Source organism: Notolabrus celidotus, chromosome 18 (assembly GCF_009762535.1).
Source record: "Notolabrus celidotus isolate fNotCel1 chromosome 18, fNotCel1.pri, whole genome shotgun sequence".
NCBI lineage: Eukaryota > Metazoa > Chordata > Actinopteri > Labriformes > Labridae > Notolabrus > Notolabrus celidotus.
The window spans coordinates 27,558,087-27,583,808 of NC_048289.1; the positions used below are offsets into that span (position 1 = coordinate 27,558,087).

A 25,722-nucleotide genomic window follows, 5' to 3' on the forward strand; every position below is an offset into this window, starting at 1 on the left:
GGTCGGGATGCAACTTAATGAGAAGTCATGTATAGATTAGCACCAGCTTTGTCAAGTACATGCAGCAGAAATTACTTCCTTGCTTTTGTTTATATAATACGAAATGATCAGACTCTGAGATTTCTTGAATTTGAATCAGAAGAGTAGCAGACTTTATTGAAATAGATAGACAAGATACTGTGAAAAGAGCGCCTCTATAAATTTAATACATTACCAAGTGAAATTCAGTCTCAAGGCTCCCAATCAGACTCATTCAGACACTCTGTCCTTGCTGGTTTCTGCTCTGTCGTTCTTTGGTGTATAAAAGGTTTACTGTCTATTTGTGGGTATGAACTAGACTTATTAATAAATCAGCCAAAGTTGACAAAGTACTTAACTATGTGATAATAGTGCGACACTGATTGGATAAACAAACCCTTCATAAGCGCCCTTTTCACTTTATTATTTTATCCTGAGGAGGCGATCAATAAAAATAGTTCCTCTGATACCTCCACACTGGGTCTGTTGTGTTCTGCTCTGAGTGACCTCTCTGAAAGAACGGGTCCTCAGGCTCCAGAACATTCATCCCTCTGTCTTCTGTTGCTCTCATGCCTTGTTTGAATAAGGGCTGTGCAGCTTTCTCCTCCCCAGTCCTCGTCTCATTTCATGTGTCTTGACAAGTCACATCGAGCTATCACATGCACTCTGAATGTCCCACTGACGTGCAGCACGGCCACCGCTACCATCATGTCCTCAACATACCTTCATTTATACCTGTACTGTTCGTCTTTGAGACACGTGTCCTTCTGTCTTCATGTTTTACTGTACCTGCAGAACTAAATACATTTCTGTTAATCCTCTTTGTATCTTTTAACTATGGATTTGACTTGAAATGACATCCACTTTCCCTGAGCGGGTACATTTTAAAGCTAAATTAGATCACTTTGCTTTGATTAACTTTGCTTTGAAATGCTCTAAATGTTACCCATTAACTCATATTCCTCAACATGTACCTCATCAGACCTGTGATAGTGGAGATCCCTCACTTTGGCTCAATGCGAGGCCAGGAGAGAGAGCTGATCCTGCTGCGCAGCGAGAACGGAGAGTCCTGGAAGGAGCATCTGTACGACTACAAGACGGACGACCTCAAGCAGCTCCTCAGTGGGATGGATGAAGGTAGAACATGTTCAGACTTCTTTCCCTTTCTTCTGTATATGAAGCTAGTTCAATCAGGAGTGACACCGTTTGAAGATTAAATGTTATTTATTACAACTTATTGAATAATGAGACTTCACAGAAATCTTTGGTGTAAGGACTCTATGGGGATCATTTTGTGAGCGTAGGATGTGTGAATTTGGCAGCAGGAGAAATCCCCCTAGAGTCCAGACACTGGTGGGGGTGGTTGATGAATTCTAGGAATGAAGACTTTGCAGAGACCAAGTGGAGATGGGGAGGTGGAGGGGTGCGCACTATCAATGCAAGAAGGAACTAGCAGGAGAGAGAGACACATTTAAAAAGACAGCAGAAAGTTGATAGGCTGACGATAAGGGCGTGCCACTGAGCTATTGGATGACAGCCGCCGCTGATTAACCAATGACAGCTCTGGAGCATGCAGCTGGAAGCGGGTGAGCTATTGAATGAGGGAGAGGAGAGATAAACAACTGCTGTGATTGCTTTTATAGTCTTCCTGTCTGAACTTTCATTAGAGCTACATTTTAAAGTATTTTAATTCCAACTATAAAATATAAATTAAAGACGAGAGGTCCAAGCATTTAACACATTTCAACCACAGGACTTCATCAAACTCAGGAGGAACAGGTTTCTTGTCAAATCTGCAAATAGTGCAATGATAAATGAGCTTTCTGACGGCACATAGAAGCACTGAATAAATCAAAATATAGCATACACTTACACAGACATCAGTGTTTGGGTCTGAGTTTCTTAAAATTAGCCTAATTAGAGATGACCCAGTCTGCAGAGGTTGATAGCCTTGCTTTCATACTGGTTTTTCAATACAAGGATCAAGCTGACGGGGATCCCTTGTCTGTAAAACTCTTACTACTAACCTCAAACCACAAGTACCTCATTAAAACCTTCTTGAAAAAACATGTACTGTCCCTTTAAATAATTTCTTTTACAAAATAAGGAAATCAAATCATGCACCTAACAAGTATGTCTTTCCATCCCTACATTTAAAAGATTATCCTGACCACATGTGTTTGTTGTAAATTGACATACATCATGCATGATTTTGCTCTCCGTACTTCTTTCTTATTGCACCACACTCCAGTCTTACACAGAGATGCAGCCACAGCACCGTAACAAAGCTCCACCATCACTCTGCCTTCATACTTTTACACTTGACCACACAATAGTGCAGTGTTGTTGTCCTGGTGTTATGGAAGCAGGTGTAAGAGGTGTAATTTGCAAACAGCGTGAGATGTAAATACACACCTGGCGCTGCTCTCTCTTGTCAGCTCTGCTGTTTGCACACACGCTGGTTGGACCTCTGATACCGGCCTGCACAGCTTTCACACTGATGGCAAAGTGTAACAGACACAACCTGTCGTAAACAGGCTGTGCAGAAGAGGCTTTAGATAGATCTGTTAGGTGGAGAGACGTTCAGGTGCATGCATCACTGTAGGAAAACAGCAGGTTGGTGTTTGATGTGATTGTGATATTTCATATCAGACTGATTTGCCTGTTTCTGTTTCCCCGCCCTGCAGAGCTGGACAGTCCTGACGAGCTGGAGAGGAAGAGAATCTGCCGCATCATCACCAAGGACTTCCCACAATACTTTGCAGTAGTGTCCCGAATCAGGCAGGAGACCAATCACATGGGACCTGAGGGCGGGACTCTGTGCAGCCGCAGCGTCCCATTGGTTCAAGCGTCCTTCCCTGAGGGCGCCTTAACCAAGAAGATCAAAGTGGGACTACAGGTGAGACCTTTAAGACAGCTAACATACTAACATGCTAGAAACAGTTACACACACACACACGAGCCTCTAAACACACATCACTGATTCAACAGGCCCAGCCGGTCCCCGACGACCAGGTTAAGAAGATCCTTGGTAACAGGGCGACCTTCAGCCCCATAGTTACAGTGGAGCCCAGGAGGAGGAAGTTCCACAAGCCCATCACAATGACGATCCCAGTCCCGCCTCTCTCAGGGGAGGGGCTTACCAATGGCTACAAAGGAGACTGTACTCCATGTCTCCGTCTTCTCTGTAGCATCACAGGTGTGTAGATCCTTTTCTGATTTCATTTTATGACCTTGACGAGAGGACATCTTAAAATTCAGTTGGTGCTTTAAATGTTTAGTGTATGACGAAGAATCATATGTCATAAGTAACTCTTAAAGATGTTTGACGTGTTTCTTTATGACTTCCAGGCGGTACGTCTCCAGCACAGTGGGAAGACATCACTGGCACCACTCCTCTCACCTTCGTCAGCGACTGTGTCTCCTTCACCACTAATGTCTCCGCCAGGTGAGACACGTGTTCTTTTCACTCATGGTCATGTACGATAAAGTCTCCCCAATCCATCTCTGTGTCTGCAAAGTTAACGGTTTTTCATTCAACACTCGTGCAGGTTCTGGTTGGCAGACTGCCACCAGATCCCAGAGACGGTGGGCTTGGCCACGCAGCTGTACAGGGAGCTCATCTGTGTGCCGTACATGGCCAAGTTTGTGGTCTTTGCAAAGATGAACGACCCGGTGGAGTCCAGACTGAGGTGTTTCTGTATGACCGACGACAAGGTGGATAAGACTCTGGAGCAGCAGGAGAACTTTGAGGAGGTGGCCAGGAGCAAAGACATAGAGGTATGAATTCAGCTTTGGTTTTTGTTTTCAAGGTGAGGTTCAGGGTTTGATGCTTAGTCCACATTTCTTTGTTTTCAAAGTCTATTTTCATTTAAGTTAAGAAGAAGAATTATAGAAGGATATGTGCCCTGATGATACTCTACACTCTTCAATAAAGTATAATTTATATGTTGTGTTCACATCTGTGATCTCCTCTCTCAGGTTCTGGAGGGCCGGCCCATTTATGTGGACTGTTATGGAAACTTGGCTCCTCTGACTAAAGCTGGTCAGCAGTTAGTTCTTAACTTCTACGCCTTCAAGGAGAACCGTTTGCCCTTCTGTGTCAAGGTACTACTAAAAACCCTCATAAAAATCCCTCCCAGGCTTGAATGTGGAATTGGAAAATCTGAGAACTGACCTTTAAAAACCTTATTTTGAAATATGATTAAAAGGGCTTAGACTGTTTCAGCTCTCTCCCCTGTACCGCCCTACTTCCCACACTAACATTCAATACATTTAACCCAGACCACAAGGTTTAACCTAGATCCCTTTGTGACTGATAAACGACCTCATGTCATTGATCGACCCGTTGACTTTATATTCGCCATAATCAATACTCTTGCATCATTTGGTGCTCGCTCTGCTATTTCAAAAACTAGAACAGACACCACTTTATCATGCCAGCAGGGAACCCTCTCTACAGAGTGGCATCACACTCGGGCTCAGTGCTCAGCCAGAAAAATGTTTCTGTCGATAATATGTGTAGAAAAAAATCAAATGAATGTAGTCTGAAAGGAGAGTTATGTTGGAATGATGAAAAAACAACCTTGTCTTTTGTGGTGTCATAACTACTTACAGCAGAGGGGAGCTGTTTGATCACAAAGACAGCAAATTTCAAAGCAGTATAAAATATGCTCATGTAGCTTTGGGGTGTAAGCAAATATCATAAGCTGGAGTATACAAGCACAAGGAACTGATCCTTCTCAAGGTCCAATTCACAAAGCATATTGCATCAATGATATTAAAGAGCTATAACGCCCATATATGGGTTTGCAGCTCCGTGCAGTTGCTCTTGTTTTGCGTCTGTTTTGGAGATGAGCTGTTTGCATCTCCAATTTTTACTGTGCAGAGCTGCACTGTGCGCTCTCTTCCTCATAGCACTCAGTTCTGTCCACATAAAGATGATGAGCTGAGCTGATGATGAGCTTATAACATAGAGGGAAACATTTTACAGTTTTTATCTAGCTCACTTCCTGGATCGACCTAGCAAAGTGCAGCTAGTTCAGAGTGAAAAGAAACCCCTGTGGTGCATAACAGCACCGCCTGTGTGTGCAGGGCTTACATCTAGTTATATCAAAATAGTAAACTCATAATAGTATTTTAAGGCATTATTAACAAGCTAAATGTACAGGCATATCAGTTTTTAGTCATCCAGAGGTGGATTTGATGTCATGACTACTTAAAAGCTTGAGCCAGACATCACTTAGAAGTACTACAGCTAGTGGCCACCACCCTCAGTCTAACTGGGCGTGTCTATTGTTTGCCGCTCTTTGTGAATTAGGTGTTTTATTTGCAATGAGCCTCATTTGCAAAGAAAGGGGCCTATTTTGCCTCAAAAGAATGCATAATGGTGTATTTAAACAAGCATCGCAGTGACAGTATTTGCCCTGAGGTGCAGTTTGTGGTGCATTTAACCCTTTGTGCGTGCTTTGTGAATTGGACAATTGGAGTGCTTGGCTCTTTGCAGAAAGTTCAATGGGCACCAAAGTGAATCAGGTTCTGAGTTTCGTGATGCTGTGAACAGTATCATGTTTTTAAGCAATGAGCTACAACCTCAGATTTTATTGTTCAACTGAAAAGGAGAAATGATGACCCCTTTGATCAGATTCGACCTCATATGCAAAAAAGTCAACTTTTCATGATTTTATGCAAATGTTGTTGTTGTTTTTTTTACAATGACAGCTTTTCTTTCCTATCAAAAAACATGTCACAATATTCAGTCCACCTCCTGTATAATATGACGTATTATATCAGCTGATTCTTGCCATTATACAGCATTAATGTCAATCCAAACTCACCTCTAACTGTGCCACTAACAAGGTTCAGGTTTAGGTGACTTTATTTGTACACGTAGGTAAACTTGTTTTGCAGCCAGTGAGATATTAGGTCAATACAAAATTACAAGATAGATGTCAGACCGAACAAACTTCTTAATGTGCAAATCATTCAAAAATATCTTAAAACTAATCTAACACTAAAAATGGTAAAATTAATAGACATGATAAAATGATAAAATGTGCTAAAGGTTTCATTTAAAACGCATATCAGAGAACGGTCAACCAATAAAAATGATAGGATCACATGAATAAATAAGACAATCTGGGCTCAAGTCTTAAAATTGGAGGCTGACGGTGTGAGAAAATAAAAGCTATTGCTTGTTCAGCTCAGTGATAGCAGCAGGAACAAAGCTTTTCTTGTGACGCTGTGTCCTGCACCTTGGGACTAAAAAACGTCGTCCAGAGTGTAGAAGCTGGAAATCACTGTGCAGAGGGTGACAAGGACTTCTTCTGTCACTGTATCACCTTAAAGAGACACCACAATCAGAGCCTCTTTAATAGTTTCTTTGCTGTTGTCAAGAAAAGCGTACGAAAAATTTCCATTAACATTCAACAAAAAGTGTGCACACTGCTGCGGTCACAAATGTGGGGACTAAATTACCATACTGAGGTAAATAAAGAAGCAATGTTCCCTCTCCAGGTGAGAGATCCCAGCCAGGAGCCCTGCGGTCGTCTTACGTTCCTTAAGGAATGTAGGATGGTCAAAGGCCTCCCGCAGACCGCCGTGTGCAACCTGAACATCACGCTCCCTGCGGTGAAGAAGGTAAGGCAGAGCTAACTCACCATTCTCTGTTGTCACCTCCATAAACATACTCATGGTCAGGGTAGTTTCGGCCCCAATAACACTGAGAGATGAAAGACAGAGAACGACTTCGGCCAAACTGCCGCCACTGTGTCTTTTATCTGTTTAAAGCTTCTCTGTATTTTAAACCGGTTATCTTTGCAGTGGATTCTCACCATTGGCTGTTTTTTAATTCCTTTCTATCTTTTGATTTGAATGACTTGCTTTTGGCTGAGGGCTTTTGTGCAAAAGGCTTCTTTTGATTATCAGGCTGGCGTTTTGTGGCTTGACATCATTTGCTGTTTTTTGCTTCTGAGTGTTTCCGCTTTATTCTTTCTTTTTGCTGTCGAGTCTCCTTTTTTTGTGTGTGTGTGTGTGTGTTTGCTGAGTTTGCTTTAGTGGCTTCTCTTCTGAGTTGGAGCTTCTGTCGATCACTCCTTTTTCACTCCCTGATGTTTCTTTTCCCCCCCTGCTTTCCATTATGTTACTCCCCCTGTTTCTGCAATGCATCTTGGGAACCAGGAAATGGAGTCAGATGCCGAGGATGAGGTAATTCACACCCTCCCCACCATTTGCTGCCCTCTGCGCTAGATTTCAGGCGGCCCTGCTTACCGGCCCTGCTCTCTCCATCATAGCATTATTCTTTCCGCAATACAAGCTTTACTTTTTTCAAGCCAACCTTCAGCTGCTCAGTTTTGCATGATATACTGTAGAGATTACAAACCATTTGTTCTAAATCCAATTCTTACCCCTCTTTCTTTCATTAAATGTGCAAATCAAGATCCAAATTTGATTGACAATACATTAAAAGTGATTATTTGCACTTTTAGATACTAATAATATCAAGTTTTTAGCCTTATTGTTACTAACCTAAGCTAATTTGAAGTAGCTTTGCTTGGTAACATCATGTGTAAGTAGTGCTTTAAGTTCTTAAGAGTAAGTGAAGGATAACTGGCGTTGCACACAGTAAGTTTTTGGTTAACACCGACTAATTCAGACTATTTAACTTAAACTTAAGAGGTCCAGATGTTGCTCATTTGGCAGATTTCTACAAACAAAGTAGGTTGACGTAAAACTGATGTTTTGTTTGCTATTGTTGCAGACTGAAAAGCCAGAGCGACGTCATACCTTTGCATCCCTAGCCTTACGTAAGCGCTACAGCTATCTGGCCGAGCCTGCACTGAGTGAGTTTGACATTTTCACTAACAAACCCTTTGATGAATATATATTAATGCCAATTAAGCGTGGATAAGATAGTCTATTAACAACTTTAATGAACCTGTAGAAAGCGTGATTAATATGTAGATAGATGTGTGTTACTTACTTAATGTAATAAATGCATATTTTCCATCCTACATAACATGCACTGTCACATGCCTGTTTACAACATGGTACATATTTTTGCATGGGTTACTGAGTGGTTTTTTGAGTTTCTGTGCTGTGCCTGCCCACGTTGTGAGATGTACTCCTGGATTTGTTTGGTTGATTTCCACTGCTGAGTTTGAACTTCTTTATGCAGCACCATCAAAAATTTTTCTTTGACTCACCAACAGTCTCTACTTTTCTGTGCATTTTGGGAGAGAGGTCAAAGTAAAATTTTCATTCTCATTTGTCCCCTCTAAGTTTTAAAGCTCTTTGTGGCTTTGTGATGATTTAGCAGCTTTCTGTGGGACAAAGACGCATGTCAGGAGGTCTTGTGTTTTGGCTTTCTTCCAGGTGTTTCTTTCAGTTTTTTCACTCTCTGCTTGTCACGAATTCTTTTTTGATCTCGCATGACAAAATGGGCCAAAACTCAGGTCTTGGAAAACACATTTTGTCATATTCTAAGGAAAATGGAAACTTCTGCAGCCCTTGGCTCTATTGTATCATAGCGTCCAAATTGACTTTGGGGAGTCTGTCAATATGTAATATTTTGACAAACAGATAAAAGGCACTCTAAAAAAGCGGATTGATATTAGAGCCAGAATCTCTTCCCTGGTTTCAGAACATCTGAAGTCCAAAGAGAGAAGTTGTTTGATGTAAATCCTGGTGCATTCGTCTTACCATTTTTCTGTCGTCAATCGTTCGTCCAAACCATTGTCTTATACATTTTATTTGCTGCTGTATGTGCTTCAATGAGTTTATTCATTATGTTTTTGTTGCTGCTGCTGTTGTTGGTTTTTTTTGAGTCATCCTCCAAACTTGAATCACACGGGAACACAACTGTTTCTTTTCATGAATCCATCTTCAGTCAGTTCTCAAATATCTTATCTCAACACTTCATAAAAAACTGCTGTTTTTCCCTCCTTGATACCAGGACTGCGTCACTGACCAACTCTTCCCCCTGTGATCTCTTCTTCTTTCACATTTTCTCTTCATTTTCTTTACCAACATGATTTTTCTTTTACCTTTACTACTCCGCCTCCTTTCTGTTATTTTTTCCCATTCCTCTTTTGTCATTATTTTTACAATCTCATCTGAAGAAACAGCAGTTGAACGAAGCACAACAGCAAGAACACTGCCTGCTGGTTACCCTCACAAACCTGTCTTTCCAACCAGACCTTACGCACCATGGTCGACTGCTCCTATTACCGTCCCTTGCCAAACAAGGCCAGTCGGAATGGGGGGTGCCCTCGCCTCTACCGATTCACCGACAGGCTCACCAGCTGCTTCTCCACTAAAAACCCCCTGGACCCTCTCTTCCCCGTCTCATGCATGCGCTTCAACAATCAAAGTCACCCTTGGAGCTCCACCGCCACCACCTTCTTTATCCACTCCTGTTAAATCCATAAGCGACCCAGTGTCCTCATCCCCCATCAGGTCTTACAGGACTATGCCTTCACCCATTAAAACTGTGGTCCAAATGGGTCAGTACCCGGTCCAAGGGTCTGCCAACCTTGTGTCCTCTGGAAGCCCTTCTAAATCTGCCACAGATCCAGCATCGATTAAAAGCCTTGCTTCAGCATACACGTCAAGGACTTCCCCGCTTCACTCAATACCAACGGCACTGTACCAGAGAGAACACCAGTTCCCATTACTGCTCCAGCATCGCCAAAGAAACCTTACAACATGTACAACCCTAATCTGCCTTTTAAAACTGCCCTGGGATCCACAGTCTCATCAGATTCAGGGGTACCGAAACTCTCTCCCGTTAAAAGCATCTCCAGCTTGTCCTCTTTGAAAACCTCCGCAGATTCAACCCTCTCGTCCAGAGTCGGGAGGTCAACGCTCTCGTCTCTCTCCTCCACCGGGCAGACCACCATTGCTTCCTCAGAACTGTCCATGATGAATGGATCGCTCTCGCCTGTTAAATATCCATCCTCCTCCTCCACGCCATCCTCCCCTTCTTCTCGCCATCTTTCAGAGAGGAGCAGCAGCCTCCAGGAGAGGATACAGGCCACCACACAGGCAGCAACTTCCTGTGTCAGTGCAGCCATAAATGAAGCGATAGACTCATGCTCTGTGTCAGGCTATGGTACTCTTAAATCCCTGCCCTCCTCGAGAAGGTCTACAACAGTGAGCTCTGGTTATGGCTCTCTGAGAACGGTGCCTGCGTTCACCACCTCAGCAGTTGTGTCTAGTACGATGACTGTACCTGTGTATTCGTTAGTCAACATCATTCCAGAGGCCCCTCAAAAACCGGGGCCAGGGTCTCTCAAAATGGCGCTGCCTGATTCTGCCCGTGCCTCATCCTCGCTGTCTTCCTCTATGGCCTCTTGTGTTACAACATCAAAAATAAATTCCAAGCTGAAGTCGCCGCCGTTCATTACGCCGGCCATCATCCACCCAACTGCAACTTCCAACCAGGAGATATTAAAAGATGTAGCAGACATGAAAGAGGATCTGATCAGAATGACAGCTATCCTTCAGACGGACCCACAGACAGCAGCTAAAACTGTACAAACGTCACATATTGGCACTCCTAAAGAGAGCAAGCTAGAGGATGAGGAACCGTTTAGTCTAGTGGAGAAGGTGAAAGAAGATTTGGTGAAAGTCAGTGAGATTTTACAGAAAGGGAGTGAAGGTAAGGCAGGTAAAGAGAGAGTGCAAGACGATGAATGGGAGGAATTTTCCAAAGATGAGATTGAGGAGGCACAAAGAGGCGCCATCCCAGACTATTACCCTCCTTATGATGAGCACAAACTCCAGCTCAAACATCAGTCCAGGTCAAGCAAAGACTTAGAGTTAGCTAAAGTTGTAGATTTCCTAACAAACGATATGGGCGCGAGCTCTCTTTCCAAAATGGCAGAGATGAGAAGAAGTTATGACGAGGAGGCAAAAAGGGAAGGGGAGGAGAAACAGAAACGTGTTCTCAAACCGTCTATGTCGATACAAGAGCACAAGCTTAAAATGCCTCCACCGGTCTCGGGCATGCTGAGGTCGCCCTCAGAGAAGGACCTGAGCAAGCTTGCTGAGGCTTATCAGGGGCCTGACACTATTTTGGAGTCCCCAGAGGACTTGTCTCATGAACAGGATAAGAGTCCCCTGTCAGACAGTGGGTTTGAAACACGGAGTGAAAAGACGCCGTCTGCTCCTCAGAGTGCCGAGAGTACAGGACCTAAGCCTTTGTTCACAGATTCCCCCATCCCTCCATGCGTAACCGAGAGCAGAACTGAAGTAGTCCACATTAGGAGCTACGAGCAGCCTGATGATCTCGGTGAGCCTTTGCTCATGGATGAAGCCGCATCGGCTCTTCCATCGATGGAGCCAGACGCAGCTTCAGCGAGCTCCATCAAAGCCTTACAGGCGATGATGCCTGAAGACGACATGATGAACAAAAGTATGTGTCTTAAAGAGGAAACTCACATTACTACTACCACTAGAATGGTCTATCATAAGCCCCAACTGACTGATAGTGCAGAGATGATAGAGGAAGGTATGTCAGTCAGGGATATCATGAAAGCTTTCCAGTCAGGTAGGGACCCCTCTAAAGAGCTGGCGGGCCTTTTTGAACACAAAGCTAGCAAGGACTCAGTCAAAGGTGATGAGCTGACTCCCAGGTTTCTTGACAGGGATGTTAAATCCAAGCCCAAAGTTGAAAGGATTATTGAGGTTCATATTGAAAAGGGCCACAGCACAGCAGAGCCCACTGAGGTTTATATCAGGGAAACCAAGAAACACCCTGAGCTGTATGTCTACAAAGGCGACCATGCTATTAAGGAAATTACTGATTACGATGAGGCCCAGCAGGAAGAAGAGGAGCTTACTGTAGAAGAATCTTTGCCCTCTTTCCTGGAAACATCCCGTGTTAACACCCCGGTGTCTCAGGAAGAGGACAGTCGCCCGAGTTCTGCTCAGCTGATGGCGGATGATTCATATAAAGCCCTTAAACTTTTGAGCCAGCACTCCATAGAGTACTGTGATGATGAGCTGTCAGAGATCAGAGGCGAGTCGTACAGGTTCGCTGAGAAAATGCTCCTCTCAGAAAAACTTGAAGCATCATCGCTGACTCACTCTGACACAGAGGATTCAGCGATGGGGACTGATAGAAACCGCCACCTAGTTTCTGAAGAGAGTGGTAGTCGTGGTGCTGAGAGCATGAGTCAGCAGCATGGGATTCCCAAGAGAGAGTATGTTTCCATGTCATCAAAGGATGGTTCCCCTAAGTCTGGTAAATTCTCACATAGGGACGAACCATCTCAGTTTGATAAGGTGACAGTGCTCCATTACTCGACAGAACAGGGCAGCCCCAAGCATGCTGTTTGGATGCGGTTCACAGAGGATAAGCATGACAGGAGCAGGGATAAGCTTCTTTATGAGGATAGGGTGGACCAAACTGTGAAGGAAGCTGAGGAAAAACTTAGCGAGGTATCACAGTTCTTCCGTGACAAAACAGAGAAGCTTAATGATGAGCTGCAGTCCCCTGAGAAAAAGCCTGTGAGACGAGACCCCAAGGAACCCAGGTCCTGGCCTACCTCAGCCTGCAGCAGCCCAGAGAAAACACAGCAGAAGCCTAAAGCAGGAGATGACGCGCTCAGTAAAAGCAATCTCAGGGAGCCCTCTGTTGGCAAAATGTTTGTCAGTTCCACTTCACAAGAAAAGAAAAGCACTAGCTTACCTAGCAGTCCCCAGAAAAGCACGCTGTCTCGCACAAGCGAGGACAAAATTAAACCCCAAGTTAGTGAGTCTGCACCCTCTTCCCCTGCTCACGTAAAATCCACATCTAAAGTCAGTGCTGTCAGGATGAAGTTTGAAGCTCAAGCTCAGCAACAACAAACAAGTCAGTCTAGTCCAACCAAAATCCCTCCCCCTGTGCAGCCAAAGCCTTCAATAAAGAAATTACAGGAGAGCAAGCTCCCTGTTTATCAGTCATTGGCAGGACCAAAGGGGTCAAAGGTATCTGAAACATCAGAAGAAGGCAGCCCTAAAAAGGATATTGAGAAGAGCATATGTGCTGCAACAGACAGCAATAAACAGGCTCTAATATCACCATCCAAAGCCCCAAAACAAACAGGAGATAAGTTGGCAAACAAAAACATCCCAGAGGCCTCCCAAAAGCAAATGATTGAAACAGAAACGTACAAAGCAACGACTAGAGATAGAGATATCAGTTCTAGTGTTACTCAGGACATAAGAGAAAGCAAAACAGGCCAGAAAGTCCAGACGTCTGTCGTTCGTGATGCAGCTAAACTACTAGAAAGAGATATTGATGCTAAAAAGACCCAAGAAACGACTAAACCAACTTCCAAAGAAGTAACAGCTGAGCAGCCGAGAAAAGACACAGAGGAAGTGCTAAATAAAAACCTCCGTAAAAAGACAGAATCACAAATTCCTGTCAAATCGTCTTCAACTTTAGATAATGACCTTACAAAGAAACAGACAATAACTAAACCCTCACAGATACCTACTTTATCCAAGAGCAAAATAAAGACGAGTCCCGTCACAAGCCCGGCTAAAACTGATGAAAATCGTACTTTTGAAATTCTGGATAATGCACCAAAAGACACAAACTCCAATACCCTTACAAGCCCTAGAGAAACTTTGGAGAAAATCATAACCCCTCCATCTGCTCTAACAACTAAAGAGAACTTCAAGGGCATCAAAACTTTGCCTGTTTATGTCAGTGTCCAGGTGGGAAGGCAGGGAGAGAGGGACGCCAAAGGAGGAGCACTGTACACCGTCAAACAGAAGTCCAGTTCAGCAATCAGCCCCAGTAGCCCAGATGATGACACACTGGAACAGGTGTCTTTCATAGATAGCTCAGGGAAAAGTCCAATCACACCAGAAACCCCCAGCTCTGAGGAGATCAGCTATGACCTCACGACTAGGACCCTTGATGGCTTTATGGGATTCATGCCAGGCAAACCCAGCCCGATTATGGAGGTCTCTGAAGAATCAGAGGAAGATGACCAAGGCAGAGCTGTTTTCTCTTTCAAAGAGGCCCTGCCAGAGAGAAAAACTACTGTCCGTACTACTGAAGCGGACCTTGCTAATGCTAATAAACAAGAAACAAAAAATGATAATCAGCAGGAATTAAGTAATAATTTTAACCAGGAAGAGATAGCAGAAAATGTTAGGCATGATCAAACTGCAGGGCAAGAACAGCAAGAGGCAGTGAAAGACAAAGGCATTGCATATATTGAGTTCCCTCCCCCTCCTCCTCTGGATTCTGTCTCAGAAACTTCAGATCCAGACAGAAAAGGTTCCTGTGCCTCCTCAGAGACTGAGACAGAAATGATGGAGGTGAACTTGCAGGAAGAGCACGACAAGCATCTGATGACCGAGCCGATTATTCGTATCCAGCCCCCTACCCCTGTGCTTCCTGGGGAAGAAGACGGTCACTCAAACGGTGACGACGAGGACGACGAGTCAATGTTTCAACCGATTCCTTGCAGGAAATTATCTTCCAAAGTTGCTGAGGATGAGGACAAAAAGAGGGAGAAGGAAAAGGCATCTAAAGCTAAAAAACATGACAAAAATGGAAACAATAAGGAACCTCAATTTGGGACCAATGGCTCCAACGGGTCCAATGGATCCAACGGGTCTAAAGGTTCTAATGGCAAAGGGGAGGACTATGATTATGAGCAGAATGGAAATGACCAATCAATAACAGACTGTTCAATAGCCACAACTGCTGAGTTTTCTCATGACACAGATGCAACAGAGATAGACTCTCTCGATGGGTATGAACTACAGGATGAGGATGATGGCTTGTGCGAGCAGGCTGATTTACGGTTGTTCGGTCTTCCAGACAGCCGGAGAGATGTCTGGGCAACAGACACATTTCGGTCCACTGACCGCTCTTTTCCCCCGACCAAACTGGAGGTTATCGAAGAGGAGAAAACCCCAGAGGAATGTCCTAAAGACGCTTTCAAAAAAGATTCCCCTCCAAACGGTGAAACACCTGATGGTGCAAGTAAGGGTGGGGCTAAAAGTCAGGACCAAAAACCCTCGGATAAAGAGGGATTTTCAGACACTTATTTTAGTTATAAGTTAGAAGAGGAGTTTAACTCTCCTTTTAAGACTGTGGCTACTAAAGGGCTGGACTTTGACCCTTGGTCCAGTAAAGGTGGAGAAGAAGACGTCGTTGACATGGGAGGGACGAGGGATAGCAATGGTGAGCCTAAGCCTTTTGGACTGGCAGTGGACGACCAGTCGCAGGCAACAACACCAGACACTACCCCAGCCCGAACACCAACGGACGATAGCACGCCGACGAGCGAGCCAAACCCATTCCCCTTCCATGAAGGGAAGATGTTTGAGATGACACGCAGTGGTGCGATTGACATGAGCAAGAGGGACATGGTTGAGGAGAGGCTCCAGTTTTTTCAGATTGGTGAGCATCTCTTCTCAGCTGGCAGATACAGAGTCAGGGACTCAGAGGTAGATGATTCCTCACAACACAGGGACCAGTTTTATACTCCCACAAACACCTTAATCCCTCAAGTTTCCATTCAGACAACTACTGTCCAGCTTGAAATATCAAATACATCTGGCAGTTACAGCACATGTAGAGACCCAGGTTCCAACACTGAGCCGACATTCACCACATTTAAAACAGGTTTCAAGATGTCGTCTGATAAAACCGCTGATCCATCAAGTAGCATCTTTGGTCATTCTAGCAACGTAACCTCAGGAACAACTGTAGATAATTCTTATTCTGTGACCTCAAATTATACAGATCCTTCTAGTTTTGGTATGACAGATATCTATTTGAGTAATAGTGCATCGGGCATTACAGATTATTACTTAAATAACAGAATTCCTTCAGGTACATCCAGACAGAGGGACCATTTGGATTGGACCTCTGATACCAATCATTACCAAAGCACTGATTCTTCTTATGCACCTCCACAACAGAGTAGCAATCCTTCAAGTAGCAGCATCCCTGAATCTCACTATTCCCATACAGATGCCAGTATCACGTTCAACTTGTTGTCTTCCTCAGAACCCACTCTGCAGGAAGTCAGCAGGATAGAAACATCATTCAGACAGGATAACAGCAGGGGAGGCAGGGGTTTTACTAATGTAGCAATAACAAACACAGGAGCAAAAGAGGTCAAAGGGAAGATATGCAAATCCAGGATACCAGTTAGGCCACCCAGCCTCAAGCTATGCAGTCAAAGCAGACCAATAGTGAAAGATAAGGCACAAAAAAAGGTAGATACATTTCACTCCAGAAAGCATGTAATGCCTAAAATCAGGGAAAGAGTAGACCCTTTTGGGGATGGATTTCCTAAATCTAGAATCCCAGTAATGAAAGCCATGAAACCCTCCTCTTGTTCTAAGGAGCATAAAAAAGTTAGAACGAAATCTCTGGTTAGTGATAGAAGCTCTCAAACTGCCAAGGGTAGCACACAACTATCTAAAGGGAGATCCAGTACTGAACCCAGGCACAGCTTGGTGAAAACCCCAGTTAGAAGCAGCACGAACAAAACAGTAGTCCCAAAAAAACTGAAAACAAGGTCTGTCAGTAACCAGGCAGCCAAACTTTCGGACCAAACCATTCCCAGGGAGGCTCAAACAAAGTTAGAGGGGAAAACACTGCCAACTGAGGAAGAGGAGAGCTGCAGCCTCAGCACTACCGGGAACACTTCCTTGTCAGAGCCATCTAGAGCATCTAGAAGTTCTCGCCCTTCACGCACCTCTACCTCCACCTCCACCAGCACCACCCCATCAACACCATCTGCTAGAGATGTGAGAGCTCAGGTTGAGCAAGCCAGCAGTGAGAGGATGAGGAGGAGCAGGAGGAAGAGTAGGCCGACACTTGGAGGAAAGCAGCTAAAGCAGATGGAGAAGGAGCAAGGGAGTCAGGTTGATCAACCAATCACGGCTCCTGTCACAGAGAACCAGACTAGTTTGTAAACTCTTTCTAAAAACTTGTTGTACCTTATCTTTCTCTATGAGATGCATGTAGCCGTTGTGGATGCTTTGTGACGTGACGTTGTGAGTGTAGCTGTCACTTCTTCTTCTTCTTCTTCTCTTCCTGTCATTCTTGTTATCTGTGTCCTGTGCTGTCTGATTTTGACAAAGAGGGAAAGGCTGAGACACGATGAGTCTTCAGAACCACTCAAATCTAGCCTTGGTAGGGATGCAGCGGTAACTCGATAGACTGTTAGAAGGACGGTTCAAATCAGTGAGATGAAAAATGAATTGCGATACCCTTTTTGAACAGCAGAGGGCACTATCTACCTTTGACTTGTCTTGTTTGATGCTATAACGCCTCTTCTGTCTGTAGCTGGATGAAGGTGTAGAAACATGGCAGCAGAAGGTGAAGAGGTTGAAGTTGATGTTGCACCATCGGTGTTTCCCAGAGAGACAGACTTATCTATATATCCAAATTCGGATGGCACCCATTAGATTACTATTCTCTATCGATGAACTAGTGTGGATGACATCTCTCACTCTCTTTTTTCCTTGGTAAGAGAGAGAAAGAGTGACTTAAAAGATAATGTAGCCGCATCATAAGAGCTTATGTCTCTTAAAGTGTGCTAATACATCAAATATATTAAAGTTGATAAGCAGAAATTATGGTTACCTTGGAATAAGGCAGTAAAAAGAGCACAAAAAAAGCATTACAGATAATATGTAGATGAGGCAATCTCTTCTCTAAAGCTCTAATAATAATACCTTTATTTGTATAGCACTTTTTGATACAAGTGACAAAGTGCTTCACAAGAACAATAAAAACAATAAAAGCAAAGAAGCAATAAAAGCAAACTGTCAGTAAAAGCAGAGAGGTAAAACGTTAAAGATTAAAATTAATTCACTAGATCAGAATACTGCCAAATCATGGTGTGCTGCGAAAATTCAATCCATCATCTGTGCTAGTTTACATCAGGGTTGTGGAGCATTAGAGTGTGACAGCAGCAGTAGCCATTACCAGAGCTACAGCCCAAACTAGTGGCGGGCTGCTGCGCTACAGCTTAGTCACAACATACATATGGCCAGCACTTTGGGCAATAATTAAAATAGCAATATTTTTTTAATGGACTAGAAATTCTGCTGCCAATTAGTAAGGATGATAACATTTAATCCTTAAACCCAACCCTTAAATATAGTCCTAGCATCATGAGTGAAGTGTGTCCACATAAGGTTTGTTTACATCCCTAGTTCTTAGATCAAGCAAGATATATTTTCAGCCTTAATAATCAAATTTCATGCTGTTTGATGTTTGAAAGGAGCTCTAAATCTGCTATTCCAGTGAGAATTTGGTGCCTAACGTATACTGGACGTCCAGTGGTGAGCATTGGTTGCAAGAAAGGACCTTTGAGTTAAGAGTGAGGATGCATCTTGGTTACAGTCCAGTCTTCAAGGCTACCACACACATTCTCACTTTCACTTGACACTACAGGTTAAGCTAGCCCAGCGGTGCACCTCACCACATGACTTCACACCTCTCACTTCTTCCATCCTCGACATACTAAGGACCAGGAGAAGATCTGGGGGTCTTGGGATGGGGGAGGGTAAAGGGTGGAGGGCCTGACCTTGTGTTTGTTTTGGTCTGCTTGCCTGGTTTGTAGATATCTTTTGGTGGAACTTTTTTACTCTCTGATGACCCTGTAAAAACAATTCATTGGCTGAACTTGACAATCATATGAATATCAGCTGCAAACGAGCGTCACGGTGGAGTGAGGTATTAGGAACTTTGTGGAAAACTTAGAGCAGCGGGATAAGCTTTGATTTCAAGTTGAAGCCTTGAATTGCTTTTATCAGTGGAGCGAATGTTGCCTGACGGTAGATTGTCTGTGCTTAGTGATGTGATAGAAAACTCTTTAACTCCTTCAACTTTTTACTACTAATACTTACTAAACATTTAACATTTAACAAATGTGATTTGTGTTTTTACTTTTCTGGCCTTACAGATCCTCAAAAGTTAGATTTTTGTATCATCAGAATATGTCAAAAGTGCTAGGATAAAAGATAAAAGATCATGTCTCCCTTCGACATACGTAGGTGTCCTCAGTAGCCATAGGATTAAGGCTAGCCTGTTAATGGCTGTATGGTTATCTCCACTACACTCTTCACATCTTATCTATAGGGCACATCTCTCACAGTTTAATAGTAACTTACTAAGAGTTCATAGTTTTAATATTTCAAATTGTCTTCCTCGATCCCAAGTCCACAACGTACGGTTACTGTGCAACCGAGTAGTTCTTTCTAATGCCATCTCGTTTCGCCATGTGGCGTTGGCAGTCATGCTAGCTTCGCCATCGGTAGTTAAGCTCAGCCTAACGTATCTTTATTAAACATGAGATATGGACCAACCCACCTTGAATCACACCACTCACCTCTTCTGTACATTTGTAGTCTTAAAGCTCCTGTGCAGAACTTTTGGTTAGTATCGACTTTGGCGCCCCCCTGTGGACAGAGCAGTACTTCTTAATGCTTTGCTGTTCTTGTACTGTAAATGCATAAGTAATGTTTTTGACAAAAAATGTCATCCTTATTTCTTGAAACAGTCAATTTATCACTCAATGCGAGTGTTTAACGTGTAGAATGTAAACAAAAAGGCACTTTGTTCACTGGAAGTGATTACAGGCATTCAAAAGAACTACACAGATATAGTCAGATTTGTTGCTGATGGTCTTGTTTGCTTTTGTTGGCCATCAGGAGGCATCAATATTAGTTTCAGTCTGTTTCATTACCAGTCAAAATCTCCTTACATGCCTTTAAATTGAGTCTTTTCCAATCAAGGTTTATTTACAAAATAATATATTCATATTTTTAATGCATGACTATGACCTAATGCGGGAAAGAAGCAGTCTGCAATATACTGTTAATGGGGCCAAATTTTCAATCATGTCACTACATGTAAGGTGTGTGATGGTTGTGGCTGCACTAGCTCTCATGACTGCACATGTCCCCAATTAAGCTTTAGCTGGTATTATGCCACCTTCTGGTAAAAATATGGTAACAAAAGAAAAACCCTCTTTCATTATAACTTTGTTCTTCAACTATGCAGGATTATTTTATTCTAAACTAGGCTAGCTCTTTCCAGTTTCAGTCTTATGCTAAACTTACAGATAAAATATTCCAGCTTTGTATTAAAATACACAAAAGCTTATTTCTCTGCAAGCACACAGGTCTTATTTTACAAACGTGAGCGTATTGAGTGATTTCTTAAACACTGAACATCTGAGGACAGTTTGGCCAGAAATACCTTTTTCTATCTCGTAGATACCTGGGACAGTGAGCTAAAGTTAGTCTTAGTGTTTTTATAGTCACAAACACTGCAGGGTGCATTCTGAATATTTAAATGACACATAGCCAAAACATACGGCACGATGTATCCTGAAGTAGCACACACAAACAAGGAATTATGGTCGGTTATTTTAGTCTCTGACACGGACAAACTTTCAGTTCACAATCCCAATCTGTTTCTTAAGTTAAAAGTGACTGATTCCCTCTGTGGGCATTTTATAGGAGCTATTTTTGTTTATCTCTTATTGAGAGCTTAATTATATTTCTCATTAGGGATTGTTGTCTTGTTAGCACATTTTAATTGTCTTTCTCCTGCCCCTCCCTGCACCCTCACACAGGCCCTCAGAGTCCCTGTGAGAGAACAGACCTCCGCATGGCAATAGTGGCCGACCACCTCGGACTCAGCTGGACTGGTGAGTTTACACACATCAACACACAAAGTCAAAGAATAAGGGATAAAACCTGCACTTATGAGAGCAGTGAAAATAAAAACTGTTAAAAAATGAGGATAATTTATGTGGATTTTAAAGAGCCTTAGCTGTTAGTTTCTGGGTGTTTGCTGCCCCCTGGTGGACACATTATGAAGCGTCTTGCCTGAGCAGTACTGCAGTGTTGTTTATGGCCTCATACATCAGCAGCTATGACACACCATAAAAGTAGAAACATAAAATATCGGACTGCATTGCAATTTTGAAGACTAATTCTTACAATACAAACAAGTCATGATGAGATTCTGTGAGGAGTTATGAGGCTAGAATAATGAGCTGCAGTAAAAATATAACTTTTAGAGCAAAATGCTGATTCATAAATGTTGATATTCCTCCATGTCATGTATGTTTGAGGCTTTCTTTGCTTGTAAGAGACATTTACATGATTGTATTCATATCATGCTCTAGAGCAGATAAGGGTGTGGCCTCTGCAGTTGAGTCCAGGCTTGACCACCTGCACTGCAGCACTGTCCCAAGCCTGCCTGCCTGCCTGCATGTGTGAGCGTGGGCGTCACCCTATGTGTGTGTGTGTGTACACAGTTAATGTAAAAGCACAGTCATACATCTGAGGAATGCACGAGTGTGAAAACTGTAGCTGTGTGCCGGGCTTTCCTGCTTAGGGGAGGGCTCGTAAGAGAAAAGTAATCCCATCCATATTTAATGTGTGTTCCTGTTGCAGAGCTGCAGTGAACCATTAGACCTGCTGAACATTATGTTCTCGGGGTTTAACATTTACAACCTGTATGCTCATCTGTGTAAACAGAACGCCTCGTATTTATTATCTTTAGACTGTTTGACACAGAGGATTACAGTCACATACACTGAGCCGGTGAGCAAGAAGAAAGTGAATATTTAAAGCAAGCTTTGACACAACTCTTTAAAACTGAAACCAAGCTGAAAGATACTTTTATTAAAATAGATAATTATTTTAATATGTGATTGATCAGCTCTTCAAATCAAGACAGACTGCTAGACAATTATAAATGAACTTACTGTGACTTCATTGTGAGCAAACAACAACATTACAATCCTGACATAACTCTTGATTAGAGTGAATCATCATTTTTGCATCATACATTTATTTTAACCACAAGATCTTTTAAAATCCTCTTTGTGGTTCTTCTTTTTAGATATAAGGAACTTTATTCTTACACCTGGATGCCTGAACAGCTCTCCTATACTCCATTATATTTTTGTTTTGTCTCATTTAATCTTGGCAGCTTCTGTGTTTCAAATTTTGCATTTGGATTTTCTCCTTATTGAGATTTTAATGATATTTTATTTAAATGTGCAGGCCTATTTTTTGCATCTCTGGAGGCATTTTATTTCATTAGTTGTACTCATACATTTCTTTTTTGTGTCCGTCAAAAACTAATGCAGAGTAAAACCTCTTTTTAGATTAGAAACTATCATCAGTATGAACATTTTTAGCATTTTACCTTGCTAGGATTAATACTCCTAAACCTTGAGTTGTCCCTGTTGTCCAAAAGACTACATCTCCATGGTTCCTATTAAACAAGTCTTTGTGTGTTTGTGTCTCCGTTACAGAGCTGGCCAGGGAGCTGGATTTCTCTGTGGACGAGATCAACTTCATCCGAGTGGAGAACCCCAACTCCCTGACAGCACAGAGTTTCATGCTCCTAAAGAAATGGGTGCACAGGGACGGTAAAAATGCCACAAGTAAGCAGCGTGTTTGAGTGAGAGAAGGAAAGTGATACGGTGTCCAGTTGTTCAAAAGTTATCCCATTGGATTAAAACTAGAAGATGTGATGAAACCTCTGAGGTAAAAGCTCTACAGTCCTCATGGCAAAGGGTGTCATTTCCCACTCTCTAAATCCAACATTTACAGTCTTTTTTCAGCTGTCCTATCTTTAAAAAGACAAAAATGCCCTAAAAAATACATAAAAACAAAAAACAAAGATTGGATCAAATCTTGTTTGAAAGAAAAAAAAAAGGATTACAACCCTGGATCAGATGGGGTAATCGATCTTAGTTTTTACCCTGAAGAATTTGGGTTAATCATAACATTTGTGTGGTTTTTGGCGCCCCCTGTGGACAAAGTATGAAGTGTGAAGTCTCAATATGAGAGCTGTTGATCTTTGAAAGTTTGTTCCTAGATTAAGTTGATTTAATCCAGTTTTCTCAAAAATGTGACACAAGCAAGCTGGATCACCTGATCCTGGATAGGCAAAAAGTGGGTCTCTAATTCTGGATTAAACCTTTTGAACAACCTGACCCTGGTCCTCTTCTCCTGGCTGATACTCTTGTTCAATAAATACATGTTTCAGTTTCTACTCTCTGAAAAAATGAGTGTCTTGTGAAAATCCAAAAGTGACATGTTGTATATGTTCCTGTAATCTGAATCTCTCTCTCTCTGTGTCCTCTCCAGCGGATGCTTTAACTGCGGTGCTGACAAAGATCAATCGGTTGGATATTGTGACTTTGCTGGAAGGGCCCATATTTGACTACGGTAACATTTCAGGCACACGCTGCTTTGCCGATGATAACGCAGTATTCCCGGATCAGTCCGATGGTAAAGTGTAGCCCACCCTAGCTGAACTCTCAGTCTATCTCTCAGTCTGTCCCCTCACCCTTCTTCACCTCCTCTCTCAGCCAGATAGTCAGACCTGACTGTGTCAACTAATACAGAACCAATCAGGCTTGACCAAACAATGGACCTTAATTCAATTGGAAACCAAAGTGACTTAATGCTCGAGCAGGATCATTGAGCTCATTACAGCTAATGGACCATCAGGTAGTGATAGCATTAGAGTCGTCTATTTACAGCAGTCACCCCGGATAGTTTGATAGTTTCCAACTTTTCATTCGTAGCACTCAGTAATTCGGATGCTAATGGAAAGTGATAGATCAGTGGGTGATTTTTTAGAGATATATTTAAAACTTCTGATAAATCTGTACTATTATGGAAGCATGACACTTTAAGTATATGTGACTGTTTCAAAAGCATGATCCTGAAGTGAATGAAAGCCTTTAATGAACTGGTACCTCTGTCCCAGCTGACAAATGTATCACTAAGACTATTACTGATGCAGTTTTCAGACGGGTCAGTGCACTGGTTCATGATTTGGTTTAACAATAGTTATGTTTATGTGTATATAAGAGTTTAAAATTATACACAGAAGTATTTTAGTACACTTTTGCCATTTGCTTTTAGAAAATACATAAAAACATAATTATACCGACCAGTTTAGAAGAAATGGCATGCTTGCTTTAAGCAGAATGGCAAGTCTTTCTCTCCTTCTAACTTTCTGTCTTTCCTCTTAAATGAAGTTAAATATGGCGGCTAAAGTGTTATCGAATTCTAGCAAACTGAGGCACATTTCAGAAGTTTGATGTCATTGTTTCTTACATTTTATAACATACAGTGTCTTATAACTTATCAGTCTTTTATATGACTTTATCACTCAGGGATTTTGAGGCACTAAGAAGGATCTTAAATTGATATCATACAGGCGCTGGTTAGGCTCAGCAGTCAAGCCACACGTGCAAGAGCTACAGGAGTTCAACCCTCGACATTAACGCTTATTGTCTCCCACACCAAAGCTCCAAATCACAACAAACTTAATCTGAAGACTGTTTTCAAACAGAGCAGGTCTAGACCGTACTCTATGTTCTATTAATTAACAAAGACCCAACATCAAGACAGGATAAGATCCAGCCCCATCTTACAGACAGGACTCAGTCTGATCTCATCTTAATCCACCATGAGCAGAGCACTTTGCAGCATTTAGCAAGTTACAGTGGCAAGGACAAACTTCCTTTAACAGGCAGAAACCTCGAGCAGGACCAGACTCATGTTAGACACACATCTGCTGAGACTGAGTTGGGGTTGGAAAGAGGGATAGGGGGAGATGAAGAGAGAGAGATGATAGTGGTGAGATGGTAGTAGTAGTTGTAGCAGCTGGAGTCTGGCACTTCCACAGCAGCAGCAACCTACGAGACAAGGGAGCTCAGGGACTCAAGAAAGGTCTATGGTTAGTAACTTTAATGGGACAGGATAAGATCCAGTCCCACCTTACAGACAGGACTCAGTCTGATCTCATCTTAATCCACCATGAGCAGAGCACTTTGCAGCATTTAGCAAGTTACAGTGGCAAGGACAAAGTTCCTTTAACAGGCAGAAACCTCCAGCAGGACCAGACTCATGTTTGACACACATCTGCTGAGACCGAGTTGGAGAGAGGGATAGAGGGAGATGAAGAGAGAGAGAGAGATGATAGTGATGAGATGGATAGTAGTAGTTGTTGCTGCTGGAGTCTGGCATGTCCACAGCAGCAGGCCATCTATGGCAGAGATCCAGAGGAACCTACTAGACAAGTGAGCTCAGGGACTCCAGGAAGGTCTATGGTTAGTAACTTTAATGGGACAGGGAGACTTCTATTAAGAGATTGTGGGAGAGATCCCAGTGTGTCAGTTTCCCCAGCAGTCTAAGCCTCTAGCAGCATAACTAAGATCTGGTCCAAGCCTCTGTTTTATTATTTACAAAGACCCAACATCAAGACAGGATAAGATCCAGTCCCATCTTACAGACAGGACTCAGTCTGATCTCATCTTAATCCACCATGAGCAGAGCACTTTGCAGCATTTAGCAAGTTACAGTGGCAAGGACAAACTTCCTTTAACAGGCAGAAAACTCCAGCAGGACCAGACTCATGTTAGACAGACCCACTGCCAGGGAGCGATTCAACGAGACTCGGTCCGTCCCCCTCTGCTGGTCACTTGTTGTCTTGACATGAGAAGTCTTTTCAATCAAACCAGCACTCCATAAGGTTTCTTTACTTAAAAGTAGCTTGTCAAAAGAAGGTATTAAATGCGGTGTTATGCGATGAATTTTAAGGTTCTTCCAGCTGCTGATTATTCAGAAAGCTGTGACAGTGTTAGCAGAAACTTTAAGACAAACTTCTGAAATGGGCCT

At 42.7% G+C, this 25,722-nt stretch overlaps 1 protein-coding gene across 1 annotated transcript in view; it reads left to right on the top strand.

Moving 5' to 3' along the window:
* Nucleotides 1–25,722, top strand: part of LOC117830180 (ankyrin-3-like) — a 218,131-nt gene that overhangs the window by 177,942 nt on the left and 14,467 nt on the right. Inside the window, exons 30-41 of the mRNA XM_034708181.1 lie at nt 1,001–1,155; nt 2,706–2,917; nt 3,010–3,217; nt 3,370–3,466; nt 3,570–3,798; nt 4,000–4,125; nt 6,535–6,657; nt 7,198–7,224; nt 7,778–7,859; nt 20,637–20,711; nt 22,335–22,466; nt 23,176–23,319. Coding sequence (XP_034564072.1) covers nt 1,001–1,155; nt 2,706–2,917; nt 3,010–3,217; nt 3,370–3,466; nt 3,570–3,798; nt 4,000–4,125; nt 6,535–6,657; nt 7,198–7,224; nt 7,778–7,859; nt 20,637–20,711; nt 22,335–22,466; nt 23,176–23,319 — 1,610 coding nt within the window. The remainder of the gene's footprint in view (nt 1–1,000; nt 1,156–2,705; nt 2,918–3,009; nt 3,218–3,369; nt 3,467–3,569; nt 3,799–3,999; nt 4,126–6,534; nt 6,658–7,197; nt 7,225–7,777; nt 7,860–20,636; nt 20,712–22,334; nt 22,467–23,175; nt 23,320–25,722) is intronic.